At 39.8% G+C, this 19,149-nt stretch overlaps 1 protein-coding gene across 6 annotated transcripts in view; it reads right to left on the bottom strand.

Annotated features, from left to right (window-relative positions):
• LOC108036876 (uncharacterized) overlaps window positions 1-19,149 on the bottom strand; it is a 103,242-nt gene that overhangs the window by 25,158 nt on the left and 58,935 nt on the right. For 5 of the 6 annotated variants that reach the window (XM_050889348.1, XM_044092717.2, XM_050889347.1 and 2 more), the window contains 2 exons: window positions 7,171-7,299; window positions 6,789-7,096 (listed from right to left, as the gene is read on the bottom strand). In XM_050889348.1, coding sequence (XP_050745305.1) covers window positions 6,789-7,096; window positions 7,171-7,299 — 437 coding nt within the window. Of the gene's footprint in view, window positions 1-6,788; window positions 7,097-7,170; window positions 7,300-17,335; window positions 17,630-19,149 lie in introns of those variants that run through there. The other variant, XM_044092719.2, reaches the window with a different exon arrangement.

The raw sequence follows: 19,149 nt of genomic DNA, 5'->3' as shown, positions 1-19,149 counted from the left end.
GCTGCGTGTGGTATTCAATGGCTACAGCTATTCAAAAAATTGAAGAGAATACATGGCTTTCCTGCAACGGTTGGAAGGCGCAGCTCATCCATTTAAGATCCAGCAAGGTCATTCGTATATAAAATGTATGCAGGCGATATGCATTCGGGAGCTGACTCCGCAGAGGACGCTTAGGTAGTGGTTTGCGGGCTACAAAGGGCTCTAGATTCGGCGGGCTTTCCATTGAGAAAGCGAACCTCCAACCACAAAGAAATTTTAGTTTATATCCAAAGGGATCATCTTTTGACTACAGACTCTCTTGAGATAGACACTAAAAGCACAATCAAAATTCTAAGTAAATTTTGAAAAGGGACATACGATGACTTTTCCTTCGTCCCACCAGGTTTAGCAACGGAAACCTCCCCTTAGAACGCCCAGTCCTATCCCTAATTGTCACGTTGTTTGATCCATCTCGTTCAATTTGGCTTCAGGATCCATTTGGTTGCAACAGCTACGCAATCAGTGGCCCACTTAGGGCAACGACTACCCGGTGAAAAGTGGAAGAGTGTGCCGTCAAAGCCCATGTAGAGTCTATGCACAGTGTGCACACAAGTTATTTCGGGTCTTCGGAAAGTATGATTCTCTCCCTAAACCCAGTTTTATATCAAAACGGGCTAATCAGGGAATACGGTCACGTAATGGTTTCCGAATGTTTGCGTTTTAATAAACGAAAATCTATGATGATAGCGTACGAATCATTATTTCGCGGCTACTGAAGAGCTTCCAAGCCTTCTAGCAAAAATCGAGGTTTGCCTCATCTCCAGACCGCTATCTCCCATGTCAGATCTGCTAGCGAAGTTTTTCGCGTGAGCAATGGCCCCTAAGATAGTTTTACTAGTAACACCTGAGAGCCATTGCACAATGCTAAAAAAAAACAAGAAAGAACGCTAAAGTCGAGTGCCTCGACTATCAGATACCCGTTACTCAGCTTAAGGGAGCAAAAGGGAAATGAAGATATATAAGCAGCAAAGCGATATTATAAGGCGCCACCTACCGGATATTCAGGTAGATGCTATGTGGCCGGCAGACAAAAATAAGCGTTTAACAGTTTGTGGGCGTTAGAGTGGGCATGGCACATTTTTTTAAGCAAACACATTTTAGTTAAAATTTTGTTTCTATCATAAGAACTGTAGTCGCTACAGATTTTTGCTGAAACAAAATTGCGCTGCGCAGGAAGCCCAGGAATCTGCATGCCAAGTTTGACTGTTCTAGCTTTTATAGTTTCCGAGATCTCAGCGTTCATATGAACGGACGGACAAACGGACCGACGGACATGGCTAGATCGACTCGGCTAGTGATAATGATCAAGAAAATATGAATATAAAGGAATGAAGGACCTCGACATTACATTGCTTTAGTACTGGATAGCCTGTTTGAGGACAACATGAGGGTCTCTAAAGAACAATCCTTTCTCTTTAAAGTAACCAGATATTACAACCAGTCCTTATCAATATAATGCTATCCAAAACATTAAAAACCCCACAAATTAGTTTAGTGTTATTATAATATTTAGTTAAATTAAGTTATTACCGCTGCTAGAGCTAATGGCGTCGCAAGATCCACGTGCGGGATCAAAATGGGAGCTTGATGAAATATGTGTCATTGGAAAGCTTAGGAGAATGGAAGAGAAGGCAACTTTAGACGACCTGGTAAGCCTAACGAGGCCGCATCAATGGCGTCAGGAGTGGGAAACGAAAACCTAGTTCGTTTTCTGGAACAACAACAGTAGCGCAAAGAGCGTTTGGCTGACCAACAAGAAACACGTTTGAGGGCAAACTCGGCAGCAACTTGAATGCATAATGAACTGCCAAAAATCAACATCAAGCTGTTCATTGGCGACTACAAGGAGAGTCAAGTCTTTAAGAACATATACGAGATCACATTTGTCAAATTACCTTCGACCGCCCGAGCAGATTTAAAAGTTCTGCGCAAGGTGTCGGACGGAGCCACCGAAATCGTACGGGGTCTGGATGCAGCAGGGCAAACTCAATGGAACTGCTGGATTATACACTTTATTCTGGGGAAGGTCGATGCTGAAACCCGTCGCAAATGGATCGAAGGAAGCCGGGATCTGGAATCTCCGTCTGTGGATGATCTTCTCAAGTTTTTAGACCGACGTTGCGAGGAATTTGAGCTCAGCAAAAGTGAGTCAGACTTAAACTCTAAGGTGGGTACACAACATGGCAAGGCAAAGCGATCGGCACTCGCTTAATATCGATGTAAGCAACCTCTTGTGTAACTCCAATGAGCACAAGACCTACGCCTGCTCACAGTAGCTGAATTGTCAGTCGAGCCGAAACGCACATTTGTTAAGGACAAATACATGTGTTTCAACTGCCTTAAGCCTGGGCTTGTGTCGCGTAAGTGTAAGTCCAAATTCACATGTAAGTTTTTCCACAATCGCCACCACTCTCTGCTACACGCAGAGGTTATTGGCTTGCAAGCCGCTGTCTCCACAACACAACCACGAGATGAAAGGCACATCCCAAGCGCTCCCGAAGATGCTACGGTCACCATCAGCCATAATGCAAGGGCACAAGTGGCTGCCACAGCTCGAGTCTTGTGCAAGGGGTTAACAACCGCATCGCAGCCACTGGGGCTACGAAAGAGTGCATTGGCAACAGCTTTAGTGTTCATCAAAAACGCAACGGAATCGCACACCACCCGCCGTGCGCTTTTGGAACTGTCGTATATCTCCGAGCGGTGCGTTCAGGCATTCGGACTAGCACGCTCACCTTCACGAATCTTGGTGTGAGGGATTTTGTCTTTCAAGGCTGAGTCAACTAGAGGGTGCAGCACACTGGACTTGCAGTCGAGGATCTTGGATCACACAGTGAAGGTACGAGCCCACATACTCAGCAAAATTACCTCCACATTGGCAAGACACGATATCGCCGCCTCAGCACTCAAGACTTTCGCTGGCTTTGAGCTTGCGGGTTCTGACTATCAGTCTTTGGCGCCAGTCGACATACTCCTGGGCAGCGATTAAGTTTGGACCGTGTTCACCGGTCAAAAGATGTTTGACAATGAGGGCAACATCATCGCCAATATTTGGATGGGTCATAACATCTATCGTAACCACCGGCTGTTCATCTACAACAACAATGCACACGGCTATTGACATTGACGCATCTCTACGTCGCTTTTGGAAGCTCGAGGATGACAACCAGGAATTTGAAGGGAAACCAGACGACGATGAAGTTGAACAGCACTTTGTCAAGACACACACTCGTGACCCCAAGTGGCGTTACATCGTCGGCCTTTCGTTCAAAAAGTCCAACATTACAGGGAGCACTCATAAAATTCAAAGTTAAAATTCTGTTCCAAGAATTGTGGCTGCTCAATCTCGGCTGGGACACGGAGCTTCCTCCGAAAATTGCGGACTGGTGGAATAAATGCCGAAACGACCTACACATACTGCGAGATCTTCACCTGCCACGGCTTGTCCAAAACAATAAAGATTACATAGAACTGCATGGATTTTCAGATGCCTTCATCAAGGCAGTCATTTATAGCAGAGTGGTGCGAGTAGATGGCACTGTATCTGTTTCGCTCATAGCAGGAAAAACCAGAGTTGCTCCGCTGAAGCAGCAGTCTCTACCGCGTCTCGAGCTGTGTGGCGCTTTGCTACTGAGTCGACTGTTTCTATCAGTCAAGGCTGCACTACAACACAAGGACATTGATGTACATGCATGGTGCGACTCAACCATAGTCTTGGCTTGGCTTTCTCATCGACCATCTAGGCTCAAAACATTTGTAGCCAATAGAATCTCAGAAATACTCGAAGCCTTACCGCGCAAGGCTTGGCATCACATAAACACAAAGGAAAATCCGGCGGAGTGCGCCACTCGAGGAGTGTTTGCTCCATTTCGACTTATAGTGGATGGGACCTTCATGGCTGCAAGATCCAGAAATGCTAGTGGAAAAGTTGAGCTGTAAAAAATTCTGATGTTCCCTTTCAGAAAACCATGTCAAAGAAGAAGTCAAGACCCCGCATTAACCACTCAGGAAGCGTGCTCATTGTCAACAATCGAAGCTCTGGCTCATCGCATTTCGTTCTGGACAGAGCTGATACGCGTCGTAGGTTAGGCCTTATTCTTCATCCAAAAGACCAAGGCCATTAAATCTCTAACGCTGACAAATGGAAAGACGCTCACCTTTAAGGGAATTCAAGCTGCTTGCATTCTCTGCCAGAAAGAGGCTTAGAGATCTTTCGTGGAGGACAGAAAACTACTGACAGAAAATAAGCTACATCACAGCCGCCCACAGTTGGTGAAGCTTTCACCGATTATCTGCAAGGATGGCCTTCTTCGAGTTGGTGGACGACTGTATAACTCACAAATTACCATCTGAGGCAAATTACCCAATACTGCTTCCAAAGTCAAACCGCATCACAAAAATGATTTTAGAGTAGGAACGTATATCCAATCTTCATCCGCGGAACCTGAACTGCATTAAATGTTTCCGTCAAGGTAAACTTACGGAGCACCACTTCATGGCCGATCTACCAGGCATCCGTATAACAGAAGTTTTACCTTTCGATCACTCTGGCTGTGATTACGCATTCATACTAAGAAAGAAGAGGGCGCAATCCCCGAACAACTAAGGGCTACATATGTCTCTTTGTTTGCCTTATTACATCACCCATACATTTGGAACTAGCCACCGATCTTAGCACAGACACATTCCTGGCTTGTCTTCGGCGTTTCATGTCCCTCCGAGTAAAGTGCTTACAGATCTTCAGCGATAATGCGACGAATTTTGTTGGTCCCAAACGGACTTTAGATGAGATGCAGCAACTTTTATCTTCGCAGGAGCATCAACGCAATGTAACACAATCGCTGGCCAATGATGGAATCAAGTGGAGTTTCATACCTCCCCATTTGCCATATTGGGGTAGGAAGTGGGAGTCATCAGTACGCTTCGTAAAATTGCATCTGCGTCGTGTCATGGGAAAAACTGTTCTAACCTTTGAACAGATGCAAGCTCTGATTGTTCAGATCAATGCTGTGGTGAACTCGCGACCGCTATGCTACACATCTGACACTGATCTCATCTACTTATCTCTATCTAGCTCAATCGCCTTGACTATTGACAGCACTTGCAAGCAATGGACAAAGGGTTTTAGAAACGCTGGCGCCAAAAGTATTTAACATCCCTTCAGCAACGTCAAAAGTGTCAAGGAACGTAACATCGCAGTAGACAACATAGTCCTCGTCAAGCACTCAAATCTCCCTCCAGGAGCTTGGATATAAGCCCGTGTATTGGGAGCCTATCCTGGACCAGGTGGAATTGTATGCGCCGTAAAACTTAAGACATCAACTGGAGAGATGACCCGGCCAATCCTCAAGTTAGCTGTTCTGCCTGAAACCTTGTTTAAGGGCGGCCCGGGATGTTGATGAACGCTTATTATTCCCCCGGTATATGAAACACTAACTTTACCATTTTTCGATATATTTTGGTGCTACCACTTCGAGATTTTTTAGGACTTAGTGTTGAGACTGAACGCATCGGACACAAAAAAAAATTAAATAAAAAATACAGTCCAATCAAAATTCCGGAAATAAAACGTTTTTATTCTTTACCAACTCCCATTTAAAAATAATATTATGTGACAATGAACCGTCTGTAAACTCCCAGTCAATCAGGTCACTTTGATCAAATCAATTTAATGTTAAGATAGCCAAGTAAAAAGGTTCCACTGCAAACCTTCAAAAATAGCCTGATGTCTTTAGCTTCAAAGAGACATTAATGATACGGTCAACCTTATTCAACAGGTTACGATGGAGTTCAACAAAACAGTGCACTGAGTTGATGAAGCTCAAGAGAAACAGTTAAGAACAGAAAACCTACACTACAGTATCGGGAAGAAGCAATATGTATCGGCACAACAGTCCTTATAAAAGGGAGTGTCTTTCATAAAGATAATTAACGTTAGGAGCATTGAAAATATACAATTTCATTATTTTTCTTTGAAGTGATTACCGCCAAGCTAAACCAAGCAGATTCGACACCGGAAACCGAATTGGCTTCAGCTTATTTATTGAAAATTCACCACAAAATTTATTAAGCCACAAACATTTGGAATTTTTTCCACGCCATCCTTTTTAGCATACGTTTAAGGTAGTTGAACAAATACTAAGACTCAGTGATAAAAATGATATAAAAAAAAGAAACAAAAAACGCAGAGTCAGTAAAAACAACTCACTGACGGGATCTGAACTCTGATTCCTGAAATAATACGGAAAATTTAGTCAGTACCCTTTCCCGATACTTTCGACCTTAATACCAATATAAAAAATGTTCAATACAAAATTTAAAATTTCCACTCAAACAAATTAATTATAAGATCGACCATTAAAAATATGTAAGATTTATTTATGTCCTAAGTATAATAATAATAAACTTGGGGCAAGATTTTCATTGCCTATGAATAGTGCAGGGCCGCACTTAATTTTTACGGTCAAACTGAATCCTGAACACTTTTTAACAGTTAAGCCGACAATGGTCTCATCGTAAACAAAACAAAAAGTGCGTAAAAAATATGTGTTAACTTTAATTTGATCACCTCAGACTTGTCAGCAACGACTACGAAGTCGTCAATGCCAATGTTATGCATTCTGCTAAATATCAAAAGTCTTTTGAAAAGATGGCTTTGGAATTGGCTTATTTCACTAAAAAAAAGTTCTAACAGAGCGGCAATTCATTCATGTAAACCACCAGCATTTAGTAGGCTTAGACTTCGTTACCTGTAATGCATTTGGCCACATGCAGTTTTCCAAAACATTTTCATTGTTATAATCGATACTTTGTACTTCGTCGACAGAGCGAGTTGTGCCGACTACCGATTCAGAGCCAGTAACAGTGGTGCTGCTATGTTCACCGATAGAATGCACTGGATTCGCAAGTCCGTAGCCACCGTTCATATTTCTGTTAGTTGGTATCTTCAGTGATGGTGAGCCAAATATGGAGCCACGGAGCAGGTGCTTCGCCCTACTTCTAATTTCAGGTCTGGTTTCCCCAGACCTAGGACAAAGTTCTTCAATGCTAAAGCCATCTTCAAAAGGAAATTTAAAGAATTACGTTCAGATGTATATGACAGTTTAAAGTGTATGTTTATTGTTAGCTTACCCTTTGCTACGAAGTTGTTATATTGGGCAAACTCGATTGAAATGCTGGTTCCGCGGGGGCAGGCTATAACCACCTGATCCGAATCACAAGCCGCTTTCTGATATGTGCGCAAAGTAGCCGACAACAAAGCTAAGTGTAAGAAAGTGTAAAAAATTATTTATGTAATAAGTGAATTTATGAAATCAAAAAAGTTCATCTTAAACATTTTCTATGTTGAAGAAAAAGGTTAAAGCGTTTTCATTTAGACATTTTTTGGAAGTGTTACAAATTTGGCAATAAACATTAATCAATTAAAAACCGATATAGGCATTTTTGTATGATACCCGTCGCGACAGATTATTAGTTAAGCTGTGCTATTCTTATACCCGTAGAGTAATACTCGTAGAGTAAAAGGGTATACTAGATTCGACGGAAAGTATGTAACAGGCAGAAGGAAGTGTTTGCGACCCAATAAAATATACACATTCTTGATTAGGATCATCCGTTCGTCAACCTGTGCGTATTAACGCTGAGATCTCGGAAACTCTAAAAGCTAGAATAGTTCAGACTATTTTTAAGGCAAGCAGGAAGTGAGTCTTGGTTTTATTATTATCCTACAGCAAACAACCGCATTTGAAAATTGAGTTGTACGTGACCTCTGCATAAATATATAAAATGAAAATGAATAAATAATAAAAACTATTAGGCATGTTTCGTGAAGGAGATTACTTATAAAGGGATGCAATTCATTTAGAAGAATAAATAATAATTTTTCATTTTGTAATCTTATGAAGGAGATACGCCCACAGGCCGAACCATTAGACCCTAATATACACTTATCTGTCAATGTCAGAGTTCATAAAATATTTTCTTTCTGTTTCTGAAACTTTATTGACATTGGTGGTCGCTCACAAGATTTTGCAATTTCCTTTTCTAAGTGTTGAAAGTGAATTTTCGTAATGTCCCTTTTTGGAACTCGAATAGGGTTCACTTTTACAACCGCCCCAAAAGGTTCACCACGTTCTGCATTTTTGAGTAAGAAAAATGTGTATTTCTTACATTCGATGTTCCTGACACTGTTTTGACCGACAACAGCTCACAATTAAATAGGGGCTACTTAAAAGCTTCCTTGGAGAATCTTACATGTGTACGGTAATATTTTCTCTTCAGGCCAATTCAAGCGAGCGTTTGATCACAGCTTGTTGATCGCTGATGTTGCCGTTATGTAATCGCCGTCTTCATCGATTTCCGTCACTTCCATTTTAACTCCAGTTTTAACTGCTTTTCTTCATTTTGAAGTTGTTGACTTTCAACCTTGACTGTTCACTAAGAGTTGTGGCTGTGAATAGAATGACAATCTTCTTCCGTGCGTAGATTGGTATTAGGTTCTTTTGGTTATTGGAGTGTGTCTTCAGCATATTTTTGTGAATAGAATTTTTCTATTCACCCCTTTAGGCTTGGTTTTGTTTTTTGGTTTTGGCCGATGCGCTTCACGTTAGTGAAGCCGTATTGCTGATCAGAAAGGGTGGAAACCTTTTATACATCGATATTAAGTATATTAAATTATTATGAATGACACTTCTTAAATCTTGTTGTAATAAATCATTTACTTTTTCACGCTGAAATCTCGGAAACTATGAAAGAATTTACCAAAATTTAGCATTCTTGACTACACACCTCAAATCAAATCCTTTTAGTAATACGCCAATCAGCTGCAAGCCACTGGACTGGTGCGGATCTACTACCTGTCGCCGCTATAACAACCGTGAAACGGTGGCGTCAGTCAACTTGTGTCGAGTGATGTAAATTTTATTCCAGTTAGGGCCTTTGTTAACAGCAATGATGGTGACAACAAATAGATGCATGGATTTTATGTGAGTTTTTAAAATCTATTATTTCCCGATTTATATAGGTCTATAGGTCTTCTATACGTTAAAACTAATATACTGCTTACTTGTCGTGCATTTTTCTAACAGTTTATAAATGTAGCAATTTATGTCTTTCTAAAACTTTTTGACAGAAATTTCACTTTTAATAGAGTTTACAAAAAAGGTTAAACTTGTTTAACTTATGTCTTAGAGCAACTTGTAAGGAGATTAATTTGGGCGGAGGTGGCTTCATCGCTGGAAATGTACAAAAGCCCAGGGGTTCTTTTCAGCTTGTTGCATGTCGAGCGTGGGTGTTTATTGGAACATGTGGAAATACGAACTATTGGGCCTAGCAATGCCCAACTTAGGTTCTCCAGAGCGAAACGGAGTCTTAGCGGAGAGATGGACACATCTGGACAAACTGCTGATCCACACTGCCTCCAGAAATTAGTCGCCCTTTTGGTATGAGCATTGGCAAACGAGGCAGTTGTGAGCGATTGTGCAATCACGGAATTGATGGTCGCTTGGCAAGCCGTTGGACCACAACTTTTTCCTTTGAATAGAGACAAGGCGTTCGTGTATCAAGCAAGATAGTCGCCCGAGAAAACTGGCGTCAAAATGGATCAGACCGTCAGCTGGGGTTATAGACTGCTGATAGTGCCATGACTGAAAGTAATTTTTAATTTTAATTTCGAAGTAAGGAACCAAAGTCGGACGAGAACCCAACTGGAATTTAGTAATTAAGTGAAATCCGCACAAATGTTCGGTCACACTTGCTCTCAAACAGGTATATTCAATAATTATTACTTAAATCGGATAATTGGGTTCGCTTATGTTTGTTTGTCAGAGCGTTTGTTTATCGCCTGCACAATTAACTTATATACGTTTTTGCTGGAGTAAATCTGTCAATAAAAGGATTTATTTTAAAGCTTGGAAATATTAAGCAGTAATTGTAGGAGAAAAGTACTTGAAGTGGTTGTATAAACAAGCATCTGAAACATAGTAAAAAAGAAGAGTACAAGAAATCGGAAAAGGAATATAAGAGTTGAAAAGTAGCACTGGAATATCTTGTGAATCTCTCTGTGTACAATTGTGAGTAAGAGAAACTGGAATATTGTCGCTCAAAACTAAAACGCTAACTTAGGTGCTCCAGGGCGAAGTGAATGCAATTAGGGGAGATATGAAGAGCGAGCGAGATGGAAACATCTGGATAAACTGCTGCTCCACACTGCCTCTAAAAATTAGACGCCCCTTTTGCATGAATAATTAATTTAAACAATCCAGTCTAATATGCGCCTTTTGCGATTTTTTTTTTATACCCTAGCAGATTTCAGTCAGAAGTTTGCAACGCAGTGAAGGAAACGTTCCCGACCCCATAAAGTATGTATGTTCTTGATCAGCGTCACTAGACGAGTCGATCTAGCCATGTCCGTCTGTCCGTCCGTCTGTCTGTCCGTTTCTACTCAAACTAGTCTCTAAGTTTTGAAGCTATCGGGCTGAAACTTTCTCAAAAGTCTTCTTTCTATTGCAGGTAGTATATATAAATCGGAACCAGCCGGATAAGACAACTATATCTTATAGCTCTCATAGGAACTATCGGGGAAAAAATTAAAAGAAAATAATATCTTCGTTGTTTTTAACATATAACCTCCTAAGCTTGGAAATAACATTTTTTAATTAGTTCTGAATTTCAAATTAAATTTTATCAAAATCGGACAACTATATCATATAGCTGCTATAGTAACGATCGGAAAATTAGTGGTGAAATAATATGCAAAAATGATATCTTCGGTGTTTTTTAACATATAACCTTCTAGGCTTGGAAATAACATTTTTAATTTAGTTCTGAATTTTAAATTACATTTAATAAAAATAGGACAACTATATCATATAGCTGCTATAGTAACGATCCGAAAATTATTAGTGAAATAATATGCAAAAATTATATCTTCGGTGTTTTTAAACATATAACCTTCTTAGCTTGGAAATAACATTTTTTAGTTTCATTCATTCTGAATTTCGAATAATATTTTAACAAAATCGGACGACTATATCAAATAGCTGTCATAGGAACAAACGGGAAATTAGTGGGAAAATAATACGAAAAAATTATTTACTAAAGTTGATTATTTCTTATAACTGCAAGGGTATACAAACTTCGGCTTGCCGAAGTTAACTTCCTTTCTCTGTTAAGTCTAGAAAAAAACAATCGAACGTTTTTTGTAAATTTATAGCTAGATTGGCAAAAATCGTATAGACAAATGGGCAAGCTTGGATTTAATTAGGACAGAGGAACTGGAGAACCGCAGAGAAATTTATACTGCTACAGTCCACAAAATTTGAGTACATTCCAATAAACTTTGAGAACACAGAGTTCATGCAATCGTGTTTTTTGGAAAGAATGCAGCAAAGTCGATAAATAATATAAACAAAAAGCACATTATAATTTGTGTTTTGGAATACGTTTCTCAAAGAGCAAGGTAACTCGGGATTCAAAATTTCATTATTGAACCTAAATAAGGGTATTCTGAAACAAAATAAAGAATATATCAATAAAAAAAAGCTTACCTTAAATGTATTTTGACATCTCGATAGAAATATAGGCTTTCCTCTACGCTTTATAAAAATGGATACTTTATGGACAGTATTTTTGTTTTGAACTATTTATTTCGATAAATAAAAAAAATCGACTCACTGAAAACCTTTTTATGATGACTCATTCCCGCGCATCTTACATTAAAGTAGTTAGAATTGTATAACTATAAATACATACATTTTGGGAAGAGAACAGAGAGGCCAAAACAGGACAAATAGTTTAAATTATTCGTTATTACGGGTCTTAGCGTAATGATAGTTTGTGGGCGGCACTCAATTAAACACATTCGTCGCACGCAGACGTGTATTTATTGTGCTCCGTAAAAAAGTATTCAGTAAAATCATAAAATTGTAATGACCCAAATTAACTTAACCTCGATTACAATGAGTCTATTCGACGTTCTAACATAGCGTGTGTACAAAAAAAAACGCATACTTCTCGTTAAAAGCTACCGATAATAATGCAAGCTCTGATCATCCTCGGTCAATTACCATACAAGGAGATTCTGTAAACTGCGTCCAGTATGAGTAGTTTGTGGAGAGCTTCATGACTCCGCACAGCGCCAAGCGAGCAAGGATTAAAGCAACTCGAAAAAATGCGGCATCTGCTAACTACAAAGCTTATAAGGAGCCGAAAAGCCGCATTCATCAGAGAAGAACAAGACGCACCCAAATAAACAGTTGACAGTTTCCCGATCAAACCCTGAAGTCTTCTTCTGGACTGCAGCCAGATCCTTAATAGCACACATAAACTTTGAAAAAAATGTGAACCCTGTCTCAAAAAGCTATTTCTGCAATCACCACATTAAGCAAGCAAAGAGCAACTTTGAACCTATGATGTACAGCCAGCCAGCAACAAAGACTTACAGAGCTATGTCGATTCAAATGCTGGTTTCACAGCAATCCAAATAATGACTTTTCTATGGTGTTCGGTTACTTGGCATGTGTCACAGCCAGGTCGCAACCTAGAAGCAACGCAACTTATACTCAACAGCGACCAGGCGCTCAGTGGCAGCAAAATGGAGTGCCCACGCTGCAATTGGTACACGGCAGCTTCGAAGATCAGCCAGCAGTCATCAAAGGGAAACCCGGTCAACGGAAGTTCAGGTCAGCCCAGGTGTTACCCACCTGAGCACAGTTCCGATACCGCCTGTAACCCCGACGTGTTCCTTTACCAACAAGAGATTACACTTCAGCAACCCACGCTACAAGAGCAGAGCATCACTGTGGACGGCAGTCCACCTAGTGACGAAGCGCACCAAAAGGGCGTGCGAAGGCGACTACTTTATTTAAAGAAATGACAATCTACAGAAATCATCCGATTGTTGTTAAATTCTAAGGTGTATAGCCCTTGAGATTCCTCAACTTTTGGTATACGACACATTCTTGTAAAAATAGCCCTTACAAAAATGGCCACATTTACCATGAGCATGCGAATCCAAACTCCAGATAAAGGTCCTGCAATATAGGAAACACTTTTGGAAAAACTAGCTAGTTTGGCGAAAAGAGAGCCATAAATAGCTAAGTTTTGCACACCAGTAACTTATGAAATATGATTTGTTTGAATATAAAACAAGAACTTCTGATATCAAACAAAAGCAACCTGATATCAACTTCTGTGAAGAAAATGTAATATATGATCTACTAAATAAATACACTTTCTATACATTTTACATATTTGCAGAGAAGATACAACGAATAGTAGTCATTAACATTAGCCTCAAATGCCCCAACAGCCTTCTCACAGGGTGGCTGTGACGACACCTGGTTACGTTTGAAGGCCAGGCAGCTCTCAGCTGAAGCTTATGTTCAGAAGAGAGGCAGATCGACTTGCACTTTCCACCACCAGAGCATCACAGAGTATTTTCGAAGTTGAAACACAGGTGCAAGGATCTTCATCTTCATCCATAGATGAAGAACAAAATATTCTACGCCTAGACTTACTACTCAGTATCGCTTGATAAAACTCCGATCTAACGATTAACCACATCTCCAAGAAAACGCTCTTGGGTGGATTTTTTTAGCGCAGTCAGCCAACAGCGCCAGCATTCACGCTAGGAAATATTCCAACAAACCCAAAAGAAGACCCTGTATCAGACCTGAAAAAATTTTGGATGCTCGACACATTTAACACCGAAGTGTTACAGTCCAAGAGAGACTTTGTGAAAAACTCTTTCCATCAAACGTTAAATAAAGCTGTCAAATCCTATAGTGTTGGGATCAACACTGGAATTGGCGCCGGCGTCACCGGCGACGAGATTTTTGCCGACGACGATGATATCAAACTGGAATGGGTCAACGCATCCGCCGAGGAAGCCGACAGAGCACCGAAATCAGCACCGAGTCGGCCGTCTTCTACAATTATATATCAGGTGCTTAGAGTTTTGAAAGTCTTAAATTATGAACTGCGCCAACTATTTTAATTAAAAAAATATATTGATAGAATAACACCTTAAAACTTTTGTATGCATGTTCGCCTACCAGCCATTGCAGGAAAACGAAATAATAATTCAAAATGGAAACACCAGTAGTGAATTTCAAAAAAATTATGGAAGAATATGGGCGTTTAAATCACATGACGGAGATATAACTCTCCAGTGTACCAAGGATTCATTATTTCATCCTCCACTACAGTGAACTCAAACCAGGCCACAATATTAAGAGTGGCTTTTGACGCTTCAGTTCCTACCTCAACAGAAAGAAGCTTAGGCAACATCCTAAGGTCCCAGTCCGAAGTGAGATGCTACGATACGTTTCCGAACTCACCGGTTCATGTTTACAGCAGACGTAAAAAAAATACATCGACAGACCCGGGTTTATCCTGAAGGCACAAAACTATCAAATCATACTATGGCATTATTTTTAACTAAACACGGTCAAATACACATTATTGCATATCTTTAGGCTGGATACTGCATTTCAAGCACATGCAGGCTTTTCGAAATGATAACCATATGCCAACTACCATTAAGAAATGGGCACATGTAGCATCGGAGGACAAACCAGCACACCTTGCTTCAGAGGATGTTTAGCAACACAGCTTAAAAAAAATGGGTGTGGTTCTATGGCCGTCCGTTCTTGACAACAAATAAAGAAGCTTAGATACAGCAGACCAAGCACGTGCTGGGCAAAAAGGATTGAGAACAAAGGAGTAAAACAAATCGATTTCTGAGTGAAATCAATTATCGCGGATCATTTGACACATTGGTAGGAATAACATGCTGGATTTTACGGTTTTGCATCAACTGCCGACCAGACTCCCAGAGAAAGTCAGAACCAATAACGCCGTAACGAAGAACAAAGAAGTCACAGCGAATAATGCAACTAATAAAAGGCAGAAGAACGGTTGGGTGGCAGTCCATTTCCATACCGGTCGTTAGACCTATTTCTGGACGTCGCCAAGGTTTTGCGAGTGGAAGGACGTCTACAAAACTCCAGTTCTCAAAACAAAACAAACAACAGTTATCACATTTAAAAAGAAAGATCGGCAGCATAGAAATTGCGGTATGGCGAACACCTGACAGCAATTCTGGCCGATAAAGAGAAAAGAAGGAAGGAGCATCTACTGTGACAAACCAAAAAATTAGGTTGGGGCTACGAACAATTTACGGGAGTTCGAAAGCACTTTGTATTCGGGTGTGGCTGAAACGGATATTAAACTTAGGGCCTCTCACTCCCATATTTTCCAGCCCACGCAAATTGGCTGCATTGACTCCCGGACACTTCTTGATGAAAGGATCACTGCCTGCATCCCACAATACTCATAACAAGGAAATAAGATCGAGACAGGTATCTAGATGGTAAAAGATAAACAAGGTACCACTGCCAAATAACACAGGAACATATGTAGAATTAAATAATAGAATAGCTCTGACGTCAGCAGAATGGACAATTATATCATATACCCGATGTTCCGATGCTGAATACGCTCAAAATGCCCGATGCAAGCAACTGCTCGGCTAGCTCTTCATCTGGTCGATGTTAAAAAAAATGGCTTTCAGTTTCGCGAAATACATGAAGGAACAAAAATACACGCACAATATGTGAACAGGAAAAGATAGCCGCCGCATACGTTAAATAACACTCTACTCCCGCAAGCAATGGAAGTGATGTAGGAGTACACCTCCACAGATGACTCACATGGCGTCGGCACATTGAAGGTAACATAACCATATATTCACTCTTTATTCAACCAACAAGAATGTAGGCTATTTATATTTTGTCAGTAATTTTTATGTTTGGCTACTATGGTTAGTGAAGCAATGAATGTCGTGTCGAGTTGTCGAGCCGCAAAACTGATTTAGGTTCAACTATATTTTGGAGGTGGATAATGCAGGGTTTATCTCGGTTGTAAAGGTTTAAACTGATTTTCGTTTCCTAATTTGTATTTACCGCCTAATCCTGCTTTTTATTTTTTATGCGGATATATGTCAATTCATACTTACACAAGTTATTTTTACTTTATAGTTTTCAGAGGATTCGGTCCCTATCAGCGTCTTAAATAGCTGTGATTGTTGTGATCAGTACGGACTAGGAAGATTGCTATCGTAATAGCAATACATTATATTTTTTGGGATCTTTGTAATTTATTATTTTAAACTTCTAAATTCTTGCATAGTTTTGGGAATTCAAGAAAGCAATGTAATACCTTTCATACTAAACCGAAAGGGGTTGCACTTCTTATCTCGTTAAATCTTCCGAGCCGTATTTTTCATGATAAACAAGAAAGGAAGTTAGCTTCGGCAAGACGAAGTTTGTATACCCTTGCAGTTATAAGAAATAATCAACTTTAGTAAATAATTTTTTTCCCGTTCCTATGACAGTTAATTGAAAATTCAGAACTAATTAAAAAATTTTATTTCCAAGCTAAGAAGGTTACATGTCAAAAAGCACTAAAGCTATAATTTGTTATATATTATTTTCCCACCCATTTTCCTATATGTTATCGTCTTCCGATTTCGATAAAATGTAATTCGAAAATCCAGAACTAATTAAAAAATGTTATTTCCAAGCGTAGGAGGTTATATGTTAAAAAACACCGAAGATATAATTTTTCAATAATATTTTACCACTAATTTTCCGATTGTTCATATGGCAGCTATATAAAAAAATGTTTTTTCCAAGCTTACAAGGTTATATGTTAAAAAACACCGAAGATATAATTCTTTTTTAAAATGTTTGCCCGATAGTTTCTATGGGAGCTATAAGATATAGTTGTCCGATCCGGCTGGTTCCGACTTATATACTACCTACAATAGAAAGAAAGCTTTTAATAAAGTTTCACTGCGATAGCTTTAAAACTGAGAGACTAGTTTGCGTAGAAACGGACGGACAGACAGACGGACAGACGGACAGAAGGACAGACGGGCAACAATCGATTCGTCGGAAACGTTTCCTTCACTGCGTTGCAAACATCTGTCTGAAATCATTATACCCTCTGCAAGGGTATAAAAATTGAGGAATGTATAGCTTATATTAAATTTAAATTTTTAAATTTAAGTGTTTATTTTTAAAATACTTTCTATTGGTGTATCACGCTTTGCGGACCATTCAATTCTGAGGTTTTATATAATGGACCCCTCTACTTATACTACCGTCCACCAAATTCTTCAAATTTCGTGTGTGACACTTGAAAAATTGATGGAGAAGTGTGTATATCATATTAATGATGATTAATGTTTTCCGTGCCCCACTATTTATGACTTATCTAAAGTTAGGCTTACCCAGCGGATCGATGCGAAAAATGAGTACACTATCTGCTGTGGCCACGGTGACGATGCATAGGAAGGAGAACGCCAGGCTCCTGGTTTTCTGGAAATCCATTCTTTGGCAGGGACGAGCAAATTATAGTCAGTAGATTGACTGTCGGACTCGTTAATCAGACGCATTACAGGCCAAGTTTCTCGATCGAAATTTCTACCGATGCTACTCATAGCATAGGTGGATTAAATCAGTCTGTACGAATTTCAAAGCAATTACTAAGTAGGTTACTTTTCATTTTGCTTTTTCTTTATTTATTCATTCACAGACCATAGGACGTTTGCGTATTTAACTTTTTTTTGCACTAATAAAACAATTTTCTAAGTTATTACCAAAGGTCATAAAGTAAGTAATGTTATTGAACCGGAGTTACTGCCCCACCGTTTCGCGCGGGTCGTTGCTCGGGCAACGCCACTTGTTACTCAACCATCTAATCTTTTCTTTTCTCTCATGTTGGAATTTTTAATTTTATTTTAGTTTTCAAGATGAGCTGCTACTTAATTTTAATCTGGAGTTAATTGACCATGAACAAGGGTGCCTCGGCAACTTCAGATAAAGACCAAGAGTGCCAGTGTAGATACATATACTGGAAGATGAGAGTATAGACCAGATTTTTGAAGCTCAACACAGGCCAACATAAATTCTATCGCATCGAAAACAGTTTTTTGAAGATAATTAATACAATTTCCTTAAAGAGAGCATTGAACTAAGAAAAAAGAAAAATAAATGTTTTCTTTTACCGATGCCTTCGTCTATCAATTCATGTCAAGGTGCTCGTATACTGAGCGGTGCGGCGCGGAGCGACGCGGCTCGGAGCGGTTCGGCATGAGGAACTCACACCCAAGCGAAGGCGTTGGGCGAATGTAATTGTGCTCGCCCGAAAAATGCAAGCAAACGCAGTTCTGTTTTCGGCTGTGACAATTGTCAATAGCAGCCTAAAGATCCAGAGAATAGAAAATGTCCCGCTTTGCTTAACTCGCACTCTGCACATTGGCTGGATGCGGCGCGGCAAACGCTGCTCGAATGCGCGTCAGTGTGTGGGCCATTTAATTACATGCAAACTATTCTAGTAAAAAACCGGTAAAAACCCCGCCGCACCGCTGCGCCTCTGTGTGCGCGCACCTTTGCTCAGATAAGAACGCAATGGAACGACTTCTTACAACTGCACACCCTCAAGGGCGCCATCTAGCGTTTTTAATGGGTAGTTCGATTTAGACAATTGTTGGCATAAGGATAAACATTGAAATTCAAAATAAAATTGCTATCGGGTTTTGGAGTGTCTCCCTGCAAGTCTCAACTGCAAGTAAACAATCGCCTTCTTGGCTGAGTAATGGGATTTAATAATCTATGGCATCGACTATTCCGTTTTCCCTTGCCCTAAACTATTTTGGGCCTCCAAATATAATTTTTTACAATTCTTTAAAACTACATCCAGGGGTGCCAAACTAACTGAATTTGCCATCAATCGCTTAGAAGAAAAAGACTAGTGTTATCTGGACAATAGCTGAGTTTGAAAAACAATATGTCTTTCGAGATTTTATTATTGATAAATAATAAGGGATCATACAATACAACTTTTGTCTGTTTTCTGTAGGCTTTAATATATATTAAATATAATAATATATATTTAAAGGTCTTTAAACGGACGGTAACCAAAGTCCAAAGAAGTGCCTGTCATTAAAAATGGTATCACATGGCCGGTGCAATTGCTCTTTATGCTCACATTATTCGAGAACAAAACTTTTGAATGAATTTTAAGAGGCAACTTCGTTGGCTT

Source organism: Drosophila biarmipes, chromosome 3R, assembly GCF_025231255.1.
Source record: "Drosophila biarmipes strain raj3 chromosome 3R, RU_DBia_V1.1, whole genome shotgun sequence".
NCBI lineage: Eukaryota > Metazoa > Arthropoda > Insecta > Diptera > Drosophilidae > Drosophila > Drosophila biarmipes.
This window is presented reverse-complemented; position numbering and strand designations above follow the sequence as displayed.